Source organism: Achroia grisella, unplaced genomic scaffold (assembly GCF_030625045.1).
Source record: "Achroia grisella isolate CSIRO2021 unplaced genomic scaffold, CSIRO_AGI_Agris_v1 utg540, whole genome shotgun sequence".
Classification (NCBI taxonomy): Eukaryota; Metazoa; Arthropoda; class Insecta; order Lepidoptera; family Pyralidae; genus Achroia; species Achroia grisella.
In genome coordinates, this window is record NW_026712925.1 from 4,061,298 (window position 1) to 4,076,571 (window position 15,274).

Genomic DNA, 15,274 nt, shown 5'->3' on the forward strand with positions numbered 1-15,274 from the left:
GGATCTCAATTAAATTTGAGTAGAAAATAAACGGTCGCATATAGGCACCTCTTATCTCAAAAAAAAAGTGAACGAAATCGCGGGTAATAACTAGTAAAGAATAATTAATGAATTTACAATAATTCCTATTATAATTCAATTATTATAAATATAGGGAGTACTTAAACGTTTTCGAATATAAAAACGAGTAGATAGTTAAATCTATTCGGAAATAAAGTATATTCATGTAGTACATAAAACACAATAAAATTAAAAATACAAAGTGTTATTTATGAAATTGGTTGACATCTCAAGTAAAATGAGATGAATAGCGTATGTTTTTTATTTGTTTATGCAAAGTTTTAATTTGTACAGACGCGCAGACGTCCCTAATGATTGAAATGAAATGGCAAACTTGGACGATTGCTTTCTTTAGGGAAATAAAAAATGTGAAATGTGTTTCATTAGTCCCGGGGGTGTGAGTGGGAGAATTGCAAAATTTAAATGTTACTGTAACCTTTCTGATTTTGCCTATATGCCTATACCGTTGAGGATTATTTATCGTGCTTTTAAAAATAACTGGAACCTAGTTTCTTACGGGAAATTATAATAAAATTAAGAATAAAGCTCAATATTTTCTCTTTAAAATATTTATTTAGACAAAAGTAATTATTGCAATTGAATAAATAAAAAAAAAATTAACAAAGATTATTTCACGGAATAAGATGCTTTATCAATAATTTTATTGCTATATTTGTAGTTTCAAAATGAGGAACAGATAAATAACTAAAGCTCATGCTTTCCGTTGCACAATAATATTGAGTAAAGAATTCCGTCTATAAATGCGAAATACGGCCTAGCTACATTTTAGCTGTCAATATAACAACATAGTTCCAGTTTGATTAACGAGTTAAGGAAAGCATTATATATTTTTTTATATATAGTGTAGAAGCCTAGCAATCCCGTGGTCACTATTCATTATACTCGTCCACTGTTTCTGTCGCCAAGTAGAGATATATTTTTCCCGTAATCCTAGATTTTGTGATGGCACACGAAGCTTTGTCCGCCCACTGTAAAGTTTATTTTTACCACAAGTAACGTTTTACTCTCTTTGCTTAACTTGAACTGTTTGTTTATAACCACAGACCGAGACATTTAAAACGTGTGAAATTTACAAATGGGTGCGAATAGCGAGACGCTCGTAATTATGGAGACATTATTACATACTAGCTTCTGCCGTCGACTTCGTTCGCAAGACCATGATCGACTGGTATAAAAGTAAAGCACGTACTTCTGGAATGAATGCCGAATTTCATAAATGTTAAAGCAATCATTGCTTTAACATTTATTACAAAAAATCGTAATAAAGAAACTTATTATGGCAATTATAATAAAGATTACTTAGATTCATGCTCTGTATATAGTAATATTTTTAGCGTGATAACAAAGATTTTAATACTTTTTAACCAACTGCCAGAAATAGAAGATCTTTAATAATACTTTTACAGTAAATTTTTTGTCTCTAAGTATACCGTTTGGCGTTTATTATCCTCGGTAAAACAGAACCGTTTTTTTTTATAAACTTGCAATCAATGGAATTATTACCGTTATGGTGTCATAAATATTATAGTTTGTCACTATATCATTATTCACATTATAGTATCAAGTTTCTTTGTGAAATAAAATATTTTTATAATGGATAATCAACATTAGGTTATGTCTATTTGTCACATAATGTCTTAGCCCAAATTGAACAGATACGAATCATATTATATCTGTCACCCATACCATTCTTAAATGCGCGTAGTATCGTTTGATGGTCGTTGTGTTCACATAAGCATAGTGACTAATACAAGGGTATAGTTAACTGCATCATGGTAACGGTAACTAAAAGCTGTCATTAGGTAGGATTTAGGATGGTACTCACTTAAACGAACGCTTAATGACTTATAAATATTTTATCATAATTCAAACTTCTTTTGAACTGCCAACAAGAACTTTCTAAATACAATGTTATTTTTTTAAATTAAGCAATATATATTACTGAAATAATCAGATTTCAATGCTTTTTTTTGTAATAATTCCCGTGCCATATCTCTTGCTGATACCAGTTAAGTAGTGTATGAAAACATCGTCATTTTCTTTTTGTAGAACAAAATTCGAATACAAACATAATCTTATTGTGGTCGATAAAGGAAAAGCTTTAATCCCAGCGAAATATTTATATCCTCTTTATATATTTACGTTACAGACATTAAAAAGAAATACAGTAATCCATTGTCCTTTCTTAAAGGAAATGAAAATGTGTAGGACTGTACATAGTTGCTAGCATTGACATGAGCTGGCGACGATGGCTTGGTAGGCGAGGCGCACGCCCGGCGCCACGTACCGGATACCATAAAATCTACAAGGGACAAGCTTTGGCGATATTAATTTACTATATTACACACCCTATGTCTCATTTTTTACCTTTACCTTTACCTTCACTAACCAGAATGTAGTTTGAGAACGATTGCTTACGATAACATTGCCTTTTGTGGAGTATTTTTTTTTATTTTATTGTTTTCTATATTTGATGCATCAGAGTGTATAAATAAATAGTACCGTTTACTTGAGCTCATTTATATTTATTCAAATTGAAAATACACGCTATAGATTAGTGATATTGTAGGTACGAACATATATATAATTTGTTTATAACCTACTTCTGGCACTAACAGATTTTTTACTCAATTGTATTCAAATTATGGATTTTATTGTTCCATAAACTTCAGTATTAAACTTTTAAAAACTTATAGCCTATTTATTATATAAGAAATTCAAAGCTTTCTAAGAAAATATCTTTATTTAGTGAAATAAACGTTTTTATAATTAAAAATATAAAACAATTGACTGAAATATCAATAATATTTCCCCATTCACCCATAAAAAAGTGTAAAAGTGTGTGTGTAAGGCTATAAGTATCGCTAGATTATCACACCCTAAAGCCAATAAAGCCATCAATATTACTTCATTTGTTGATTATCGACAATGCATAATCGATAAATTCTATATATCATGTATTTGTAATCCTGGTAATAATAGGCTCTCTGGGATCGATGAATGAATGCACGTCACTACTCTAACATACCATACTAGTGCGTGACAATAGCAATTTAATAGGGAGAGTTTCATTCATCTTTGTTTACCATGCTGTAATCGATAAGCGTGGCGCCGCACTGCAGCCGTTCAATAAATTCGGTATTAAATATGATTGAATTAACTTTCTGATAATTCAATTTGTATGTTGTTATTTCTAGTTATCTATATGTGATTTAATCTTTTGGTGTTAGATGTTGTATAAAAAAAGTTTATCATAAGTCTTCATTTAATAAGTTTATGATTTGTACTGGACCCAACTGTAGACTAACTACAGGTTAGATGCCTACATAAATGTACATCCATTAGGTGTAAAAGAGAAACTCTAATTGCAAAGTTTGTTTAAAACCTAATTAATGAGTTTTCAAACAAAGTTTATCAACTTGGTCAGACGGTTTTTTATACCGCATTTTCTCTCGTAATATTTTTATAATACTAGAACTGTATTCATATACTTACTGCCTTATTATTATTATTGACATCACAACTTTTTCCAGTAGAAAGAGACTGAGTGATTTATCCCTCTTCTGTCTTTGCACGTGTAGATGCATAAATATTTGTGTTTAGCAATCTAATGCAAAAACAATGGCATACATCATACATTGTATGACATAAAAATAGTAACTCTTGCTTTTTGTCATAAACAGTACCAAGATCACAAATTACGCTGTTTCCATTTCTAAGTACTAAGGATCTGTGTGCTTCCGTTCCCAGTAATTTAATAGCATTGGTCCGAATTTCATACTAAAACACCATGAACGGAACTGCGTCACGATAGACGAATGAAATGAGACAATGTTCTCATGCAGACGACTTTGAACAAAGTGTACTTCTTGTGTACTATAATAATAACATAATCCATAATTAACGTCGCATGGCGCAAACATAGTAGGTTAATTAAATTCCCGTACGTAGATCACAATCCGTTTAATATTATCGCTAATATATCGTACGCACAGTCTAACTGTTTATGCTAGCAAAAGATCATTGGAAGTTGGAATGAAGTCAAATATATTCGCTCAAATTTATCTTACTTTATGAGATGCTACTACTAACAATTTCGTTCCCCTCGCAACTTGTGATGCTTCCGTAATTATAGCTAATCCAATAAGTAAGGATTACACAGATTCCTAAGGAAACAGAAATATCCTGAGTTCCGTAATACACAACAGAATTTAAATAGAGATTCCTGTTTTCTGAAGTTACTTTACATTATATTCGAATAACAACCAGCCAATATAACTTCTAAAGAAATTCTCTATGGACGGATTCTGCGAATAAGTAAGTGCTATTGGCTCGTCCTGTGCAGATAGTAAATATGCCAATTATGTTGTAATATTGATACACGACAACTGGGAGGGTGATATGACGTAGCCACAAGTGACATATCCGCCAGATAACTTGAGGATGGGAGCGTCCTGCGTCAAGGACTGCCATATTGTGCTTGTGCACTGAAGTTGTTGCTTATCTGCGCACACTACAGTGGTTTCAATTCTAATAATAGTATTGATGATATTTCATCTACAATATACCGTCGACAGTCTTGTCGCAACATTGTTGTTTTACTTGGTAATCTTTGTAGGTATGTTTTAAACTTCTTTTTTCGAAAAAAGAGATTTTTTCTGAATTTTTGTTTGTGAACTGAACGGATTAGTTTGTTCTGTTCAGTTTGGAACTTGATATGGTCATATTTTCGTCATCGTGTGTTTATTTAATTACTTTAATAGAATCGGTTTTTTGTTTTAGACACCATGGAGGAACGAGAGAGCGAGGAGGGCCCCGGCGTGCCGGACATGACCATGATGCCGCACATCACGGAAGATGCCATCAATGATAATCTCAAGAGGCGGTACAAATACGATCTGATCTATGTATCCTTTTGACGAAGTAATTCATATACTAACGGAAAATTTTTTTTTGTAATCTCAAGACAATTGTCTTCTTCTTGACAATTCACATGTCGCCACTTCACTCACACAACCCAGACCTATACAAACGACTCATGATTAAACAGGTTTAAAAGTGTCTATATCCTTTTTTAATTTCCACGCATTCATATCCGATTTTAAAAATCTGAATGATGCAATAAGTCTTTTAGAAAAAAAAATTTTCTTTTCATTTCAAAATTTCATTATTATTTTCATGCTAATGTTATTAATTACTTTCCTGAATAATTTGTACAGACATACACAGGCTCTATTTTAGTTGCAGTAAATCCGTACAAGGAACTAGGATGTTATACAACGGTAAGTGAGATTTATAAAATTTACTAAAAATGTAATTCATAATGATGGGGCTCTTTCATACGGAACTGAGTCGACAGTTTTGTGTGAAAATGCCATTACTTCCCTACTATCAATACCTTCGCCAACGATATATAGAATAGTCCGGATATTGCAGTTATGAATATATAAATAACTTAAGAGCAGCAAATAAAATGACTGAGATTTTGTCATGTATCAAATCTTTTTATGTGTGTTCCGAACATTAATGTAATTGCAATGTTCTCACTTCAAAGCAGTTTTTATATCGCATCTCCGCCTTAAGAACTGCCGATTACTTTTTCCCCGTTCTATCAGCATACAATAGATTGACACTTTCCATTACGCAGTTTCCAACGACAAAGGAAATATAAATTCCGCATATACACTCTTCTTTAGTGGGGAAACAATTATCTATATAAATTATTATACATGTATATAGTATATTGTGTTACTTTAAATGCTACGTATATATACAATAGTCGATGGAAAGTTTACTTTCAAAAATGAAAGCTTTCAGTATATTTAGCAGCTAAATAACAATAACAACCAACAGTACTAAAAATAAAACGTAATGAGTTTTGTTAATAAACTTAAGTCATATGAATCTACCCAAAACCCATTAAGTTGTAACTAACAGTCATGCTGCTATAGAAATAATTCTAACACATTTATGAATGGTAGGAAACAATTTGTCAGAAATGATTCACATAGATGCACAATGGACTACGCATTTACAGTAACGGAGTGTAGCCGTGAGCACTGGCTCGATCAGGATAATTATTTTAAAAAATATTTTAGTATTTGACAGCCCATTTATAGAGGAAGGCTATAACCTATATAACATAACGTCACAAATAGGAGTACAGATGCAAATTTGGGGAAAATGTGACGCAGTCGAAGTTGCGCGGGACAGTTAGTTTATACAGACAAATAAAAAAGAATTGTCTGTTTGTAATTTCAAATTAACAGCTTTTTAAATGCATGTGAAAGTATGTATGGTACGGTACATACATCATAAAATATTTTTTATGTCTGTTTATTTTTGCAAATTTCTTAAACGGCTGTACTGATTTTGATAAGACTTTCACTCGCAGATAGCTAAAGTTGTAAGAAGTAAAGAAAGCTTTAATTTTATATATTTTAATAAAAAAATAAAAGTTTAATTCTACACGGATGAAGTCGCGGGTAACAACTAGTTGACTAATTAAACAAAAATGTGAATAATAGAAAAACATTGTCAACATCACTAGTCTAGTCATAAATACTTAAACAGTGACATCGACAATATTCTGTACAGTTTTCTTGTGTCTATATGTAAAGCTTACTTATAACTACTCAGGATGAGCACCGACTCAAAAGCTATAGCTGTGTATGTAATCTCTGTGGGGACAAGATCAAAAGGAAATATGATATAATATTTAAAGATATTTTGATTTATGTTTTCCCAAAAGATATCGTATTGCATTTAAAAATTTATATTCCATTTGTACTTTTGTGACAGGAACACATGCAAAATTATCGAGGGAAATCTTTCGGCACCCTCCCACCGCATGTTTTCACGCTTGCCGAATCGGCGTACAGCTCGCTACAGGTAAACCTTTATTGTACATAAATATCTATTAATAGTAATAAAAACAGATATAAACATTGTATATTAAAATGTACGTCTACATTTTTATTACGTTAAACAAGAATACGATAATATATAGATAATAAGAACAAAAAGTGCAAGTATCAGCATATGAATTAGAAAATTAATATTCAATATGAAATAAAAGATTCCATAAAAGTAATATTTGCTAAAAAATAAATACCCAAGTAAATAAATAACCGTGATTATCAATTTATAGTTTAAGTTATTAGAGTTTGGGAATATTGTATATGTAGGTATGACTTTTATCTTATGTTACGATACACGAGATATATACTGTGTCTAATACTATAAAAATAGGTAAAATGTGTTAGATTTACTAAAACATGATCTTCTTTACAAATACTATATATGTATATACACTTGCGCTAACACAGTTAACACTGGCGGGGCACCAGTAGAGGACGAATAATAACAATTATCAAAAGGTTGTTTCGTAGCACACTATTAAAATTATCCTTATCAAATTTCTACTTTTAATTTATAGAACGGTGAAAAGAACCAATCAGTGGTCATATCTGGAGAGAGTGGTGCGGGTAAAACGGAGACCACCAAGCTGATACTTCAGTACTTGTGTGCGGCGGGTGGACAGGCATCTTGGGCTGAACAGCAGATCCTGGAGGCCAACACTGTACTAGAGGCGTTTGGTAAGTTCATCATCTATTAGAGAGTATATGAACATTACAATAAAAAAACAGGATAAAACGCATGCATTTTAATATTATGAAGTAATAACTATTGGTTGGTTTCACGGATATCAGGTAATATTGTGATATCCATGGTGACGTATATGTATATAAACGACGGTTACCGTTTACCATCAGACGGGTGATCCACTTCTTTACATAAACAAATAATGACATTACACTCTTCTTTCGCAAACTATATTGATTTTTATGTAACAACTTGAGTGTGATACGAATTTAGTTATAATACGTCGTGCGGTAATACCGTTGTACTAGTTACGATGCTGAGAAAAATCGCCTTGTCATTCGGAACCATATGATCTGCTTGTAATATATGCTTGTAAATATATTTCTCAAGTACATATCTATCTACAATATACATATGTAAATAGCTGCAACTGGTTTCATCTTTTTACCTGCCGCTGCCTGTATCAGACGAGCACAATATAAAAATAAGCGGTACTATCATAACAGCCAAAAATATATACCAGATTGTGCCTAATCTTGCCGTTAACCAGAATACCTTCGTTGGTCTTTTTTTTGGGTCATATTGAACTCAATATATTGTTCATTACACGCCTCGAGATGAGCATCATTAGCCGTACAGCATATTCATTATCTTCACGCCTGAGGTGTTAAAAAGCCTGATTTACATGAATCATAATAGGATTTGCTTTGTAAAGCCCTACAAGTTTAATAAGTCTTTAAGTGACTGGTATATTTTCATCCTCGATTTCTACAAAACAAATACAAAGGCCTATTGTGATTTGTATAATTTTAACACATTTCTAAATCTGAGTTTGAAACAGAATATTTGTAACCCGAGAGAGAACATCATAGGCCAGTATATTACTACTCCGCCGTATAACGCAAAGGTCGTGAATCTGGCCGACACTAAACATCTTTATGTTAATTAATGTGTCTGTTGTACTCTCCGGTAACAAGAATATCAAAAGAAATTAATTGATGGTGAAAGATGGCGTTAAGACGCCTCCGACACCTGTCAAGTTAAATTCAAATATACTTAACAAAATAGTATTGCGTTCACCATATTGACATTTGAAAGTGCCCCTAACTATATCATCTACGATTATAATACTGAATACAATTATATTGATCTTCCAAAATGTAATGTTTGTATGACCATCACCATCACAGCTATATTCTAAGTGAATGAACACTATCGGGCCACCGCCACAATATAACAGTACCCTGCGTACTATTAATATACATTGCACAATCGTGTAATAAGAACATTTCATTTCAAACACTACGTTGTTTATATTTATTCCAGGTAATGCAAAAACCGTACGCAACGACAACTCCTCCCGCTTCGGTAAATTCGTGGAGGTCCGCCTGGACCATCGCGGCGGTATCCGTGGTGCGGTGCTACGCGACTTTCTCTTGGAGCGCGCCCGTATCACCGGACCTTCGCCACGTGAGACCAACTATCACGTGTTCTATCAGCTGGTTGAAGGGGCTAAGGTATTGTTGTTGTATTTATTTTTATTTATAATTTGAAGATTTATAAATAGGTCTTATAATCATATTTTTTATTGATTAATTATATATGTATATATGTCATTAACTGTATATCACCACACTGCCCATTTAAAATACACCTATATTATTCACTGATCAAAAACAAAATTATTTTGAAATTCATACGCTATTTTATTACAAACATCAAATCTTTCCACTTTACAGTTACTACTTTAACTTAGATATTATTAGACTAATTAAATCTGAATTATATGAGAATACATAAATTAAAATAAGTAATAATATAAATTGTAGTACATATAAAAGTTTACTGATCTAATCTATAGTCGAGTTTCTAGTAGTGTTTATTAGAAATACAAAATTATCATTTAAAATCTTCATAATTTTATTTAAAAGGAATTTACAATATGAAGTTGGTATGTTGAAATGATAAACACATAGAATGTATATGAATAGATATAAAGTTTAAATAAAAACCATACCATGTAAATACCATTGTTATTGAAGAAAGACCATGTAGTTACAAAATCTTTAAACCACTTTCAGCACAATGCTGAACTGCGAAGCACTCTACGTCTCCGTGACGATGTCCAATACAAGTATCTCAGGCCAGAGGATGAGGAAGCTAGAAAGGGCCGCGGCGGGGAACAAGGCAAATTGGAAGCGCTACAGTTAGCGTTGACAGTGCTGCAGGTCCCACCTCACATGTGTGAGGGTCTGTTCAAAGTGCTGGCTGCGGTACTATGGCTCGGAAATATACAGTTCCAGGTAATTATTTTTGTTTCAATAATAATTTATTTAAATGTGTTTTTAATTTAAATGTATTTATTAAATATTGTTATTTTCTGGAAACTTGTAATGCACTTTAAGAATAAAAAGTGTAGCTAAAATGGATTTCGTAATCTTCTTATAATGGTTTTACAAATAAAAGAAAGCAGATGTGTTAAACATATTCTGTAAATAATGTCTCTTTCGTATTACAATAAGAAAATATTTATATTATATTTATTATATAGGCAAGGCAAAGAAAATTGTCATATATTAATACTTTGTATCAGATTGTCTGTAAGAGATTCCTTATGGCAGTATTTCATATACATACTGCTTTTTTTCTTTTTATATTCCTTCTTGTTGCATATTAGGGAGGTATTACATTGTTTTTAAATATCCGTAGGACGTAGACGGAGAGCGCACAACCCTAGCGCCGGAAGATACAGAAGCAGTGGATGCAGTCGCCAACTTGCTAGGGCTGGCACCGCCCACCGCGCAACGTGTATTGTTAGAACGACAGATAAACGTACGGGGAAATGTTACAGACATACCATTGCGGTTACCTGAGGTATGTGACATGATTTTCCTGCATATTTCTATTAGACAGAAATAGTCATATACAGTCATCTCATCATCATCATCGTATCAGTATCATCGTATTTATATATGTGTCTGGGTAATTGGTTGAATTATGAATATGTTGTTACAATAATAATAAATAATGGCCCTGAACAATTACCATACCGCCATCTAGTCTCACGGTAAGCAGAGCTTATGTTATGGGTACTAGACAACTGATATAAATACTTAGATTTTTTTTCAAATACATACATAATATATATAGAAAACACTGTGAATAGTGAATATAAATATTAGCACTGTGCGAGGAATCGAACATTTCGGAACATTTGAACATTTTTTATCAATCTTTCAATTAAAAGAAAACGGATCTTTATCAGTTTTCTTTTAATTGATCTTCTCTTTTGATTTTCTTTAATTTACACATTGTGTGCATGATATCGTGATCTCCTGTGTGCCACTTTACATCAGGTGGGCCGTCAGCTTGTTTATCACTCCGTTAGTTACGTAAAACGACGTTCGTCCATGGCCCCGTTAAACTTGCACCCGGGTCTTAAGTCCCGGGAACTTCACGGAGTTTCTCTCAGTGCCAGACGATGGACCCGACACTCGGACGGTGAATCCATGGAACGCTAAGAAGTTCCTCACATAACCTTTTTTTCTATACGACAGGCCCGAGAGAATCGTCACGCAATGGCACGAGCGCTATATTCCCGGACGTTTGCGTGGTTGGTCCGCCACGTCAACAGCTGTTCGGCTCCAGGCCGAGAGGCACCACGTGCACTTGGAGTCCTGGATATCTTCGGCTTCGAGAACTTCGCCTCCAACTCGCTCGAGCAGCTCTGTATTAACTACGCCAACGAGAAACTGCACATGTTTTTTAATAACTACGTATTCGCTTTGGAACAGGAAATTGTAAGTACAAACTGATTTGTTAACGATGATTTTTTTGTAGTTATATATGATTATTAATATTATTTTATTATATATTCCGTGCCTTAATTTTATTTTTTGATGCTTTATTTAAATATAACTAATAATAATAAAAAAAATATGATGATATACGTATACTATATTTATACTAAGTCATTTATTTTCAAAGATAATTGTATTAATAAAACAATAAATATTAAAAGTTTACTTTCTTTTATTCTGACAATTATTTCTTAGAGTACACAAAACAATTCAATTTTAAGTTTAAATTAAATAGTATAATGCAATTTATGCTAAAACTTAATATTTTCGAAGTAATAAGACTTGTTAATAATATAGTTGATCGGGTCTTAACCAGAATATTTTTACGGTAATTGTGGTATATTCCTATCTAAATTACAGTCATATTTCATCTAAAATGGCCACGTGTCTTTTTTGTTTTAGTACCGTCAAGAAGGCATAGTCTACAATCAAATCCCATTTACGGACAATGCTTCATGTTTAGAACTGTTAGAGAAACCTCCAAGAAGCTTACTCAAACTGCTTAGCGAACAGTGCCATATGCCAAAGGTAAGTTTTTATAATTAAAAATTAGAGACAACTGCAAATTATATGTCATAAATAAAGCATCAGGTCGAAAATATTATCTTATATATAAAATTCTCGTGTCACAATGTTGATCTTGTTGGATTGATCGATTTTTATGAAATTTTATATGATATTAGTAGGTCTGAGAGTCGGCTACTATCTATTTTTCAAATCCCTAAGTGGTATCCACCCTTAAATATATTTTTTTATTTTTTCGACATAATATTTTATTTTCATTTTATTATTATTTAGGATTGAATACATACAACCCTAAATTTTCACCCTTTTAGCATCAACCCCTATTTTGTAATAGCGATTTTAATTTATATGGCAAACGTTTGTCGGGACAGCTAGTCATATATAAAGATATCATCGTTACAACTCGACTTAGACCCAAAAGTTGTTTCTGTATAAATTTAATTTTCTTACTAATTCTACGATCATAATGACGAAAATCGACGGTGATGAGAATATCTAGAACAAATTAAATTAATCCTAGCAGAATTATATTAGTATGAATATATTTTTTTTAACTACTCTTGAAGGGTTAAAATGGGGTTGTAAAAATAATATTAATGCTGGCGAAGCTGTGTAATAGAGTAACATTTTCGTATTATAGGGTTCAGATGGCGCGTACCTAACCAACATCCAGGGAGAATTTGGCGAACACCAGAGTTTCGTGAAGGGTTCTCGCCGAAAGTGGGAAGAAGAGTTCGGCGTGCAACACTACGCCGGCGCGGTTACGTATAGCGTGCACGGATTCGTCGACAAAAACAGGGACACACAGCAGGACGCGTTCATCGACCATCTGAGTCGATCGGCCAACCCGTTTGTCAGGGAGTTGGCTGACTATGTACAGGAGCTGGCGCCGCCTGGACATGTAAGTAGTTAATTTTAATCCAGTCTTCTTTGATTACTACAACATGTAGCAGCATCGACCGTCTTAGTAAATCGGCTAACAAGTTTGTCAAGGAGTTGGATGATTTGTGTAGTGAAGGTAATGACGCCTATGTATGCGAGTTTTTATTAATTTTAAATATGTAGTTATATCTATATACTGTATGATAAAGCTACAAAGGCAAAAATTGTTTACTTAATTAAAAACAAACAAATTATATTATTCAGATTAAAAGAATGAACAATATTTTATGCACCATGTTTCAACAAATCCTACTTTGTGAAAGTTTCTAAATAAGTTTTAATATTTAGTACTCAATCATACTCAAATGTCTATTTTAATTTCGGGCAATATTGATTAACACATACATGATACTTTATATCCTAATTCTATTCCGTTGTACTTAGAACAATATATAATCGGGTATAATATTCAATTACATAATATTTATCACGTCCGTATAATGGTTACATTACTTTTTAGGACATGACATTATCAAGTCCAAATTCTACTGGCACCACACAACGAGGCACTTCTAAGGGGCGGCCAACAGTGGTTGATACGTTCAGAGCACAACTGCAATCGCTTGTTGATATGTTACAAGTCACTGATGTATGGTACGTATATTGAAGATGAAATCATTATTTTGGTTTAATATTTATGTATATGAAGACGGTAGAATAATCGTGGGTAGATACGTAAGCGCTAATATGTGGCTAGTTCACTTAAGCGTTCTGTGATTATAGTTCTATTCTTTTCGTACTTGTTTGTCTCCCTAACATCTCAGTCCTTTTTCGTAACCTCGCAACGATCATTATTTTCCGTGACAGATTGCCGTCATCAGTGCCGTGCCCACAGAGCCAATTTATATTTTCTCATTATTTCATATGTATATAAATCTATAAGATATTTATAATATGGACCATTAGTAGCTTGAAATAAATAAATAATAATAAATATCATTTTTCTTGCGTGGGATCAGAAAATCCCCTTTCTATGTAAATATAATAAGTTAATATAGTCTCCAAATCATTTTTAAAATAATAAGCCGGCAGCTAATTTAACATTTCAATTACATAAAAAAAACATTGTGTAGACTAACAAACTACTTTGGATAAACAATAAGTAAAATGTAAAATAAATTAAACAGGTACGTTCGCTGCATAAAGCCGAACGAGAACAAAGAGGCAGGGAAGTATAACGACCAGCTGGTGCTGGAACAGCTGCGATACCTGGGCATGAACGAGATAGTACGCATCCGCCGCGATGGGTACCCGATACATTTGCCGGCGCCGCAGTTCAGCGCGCGTTATCGCTGCCTGTTACCGCATCCGCGCCCGCAAAATCCCGATGCCACGTTAGTACATATACCTGTGTGTGATTTACTAATATACTACCATTGTACTGTTACAATGTAATGTTGTATGTGTAAGTCTTATTTAAAAATATTTCCGTAAGTTATAAAAGTCTATAAACTTCAATGATTTTTATTTTTGACTTCATTCAAAAGTGTTCATCTAATACGCCTTTAATCTGCTTGACAACATATTGTCAACTAATTAAATGAATACGAAAAAATTACTTGCTTCCCTCCAAGGTAAATAAGTTCTATAAGAAATTGTATACGAACTTTTTTTAATTCTCTGTACTTCTCTTAACTTCCATTACATACATTTAATTTCGGTTTTGTACTTATGAAAACAGTAAGTATATCTTATCGTTTATTTGTTCAAAGCACAGTACAAGTAAACAACTTGACATGATATAACAAATCTGTTTATTTATTATAAAGTCGGTTAGTAAAACTACTAAGTCACACTTATATTTTTTTATTTGTAGCACAGATTACAAATATATAATATAAAATAACGAATTATGTTTTAATTTATTCATTTCTCTTTCTTACAGAGCTATAACCGAAATAGTAAAAGCTCCTAAAGATGACTGGCAAATTGGACATACCAAAATATTTTTAAGAACATCAGTTCATGGGCCATTGGAGTCTAAGCGAACAGCATTGCTGCAGTCTTCAGCGTTGCTTATACAGAAAGTAAGTCATCAATCTTCATTAATCATATTTTTCATTTTCGATTGTTTTATATATTAAAAAATTAATATTAGGTTGCTGATAGCAGACAACCGTAGTTTATCATAAGTTTTGTCATAATTCTACCGAATTACTGTTTTGTGGAAAATTTAAATACAACAGAATAATTAAAAACTGTATAAAGAACTTTTACATAAAATTATTTTAGCATACGTCTAAACAAAAAGCGAAATCATG

General features: G+C 32.7%; 1 protein-coding gene across 1 annotated transcript in view; it reads left to right on the top strand.

Moving 5' to 3' along the window:
- Positions 1-15,274, top strand: part of LOC131847774 (myosin-I heavy chain) — an 88,898-nt gene that overhangs the window by 52,191 nt on the left and 21,433 nt on the right. Inside the window, exons 3-15 of the mRNA XM_059197421.1 lie at positions 4,864-4,988; positions 5,301-5,363; positions 6,883-6,972; positions 7,520-7,679; positions 9,013-9,203; positions 9,768-9,989; positions 10,396-10,560; positions 11,244-11,486; positions 11,949-12,074; positions 12,712-12,972; positions 13,474-13,607; positions 14,141-14,347; positions 14,899-15,040. Of these exons, the coding sequence (XP_059053404.1) occupies positions 4,869-4,988; positions 5,301-5,363; positions 6,883-6,972; positions 7,520-7,679; positions 9,013-9,203; positions 9,768-9,989; positions 10,396-10,560; positions 11,244-11,486; positions 11,949-12,074; positions 12,712-12,972; positions 13,474-13,607; positions 14,141-14,347; positions 14,899-15,040 (2,124 nt within the window). The 5' untranslated portion in view covers positions 4,864-4,868. The remainder of the gene's footprint in view (positions 1-4,863; positions 4,989-5,300; positions 5,364-6,882; positions 6,973-7,519; positions 7,680-9,012; positions 9,204-9,767; positions 9,990-10,395; positions 10,561-11,243; positions 11,487-11,948; positions 12,075-12,711; positions 12,973-13,473; positions 13,608-14,140; positions 14,348-14,898; positions 15,041-15,274) is intronic.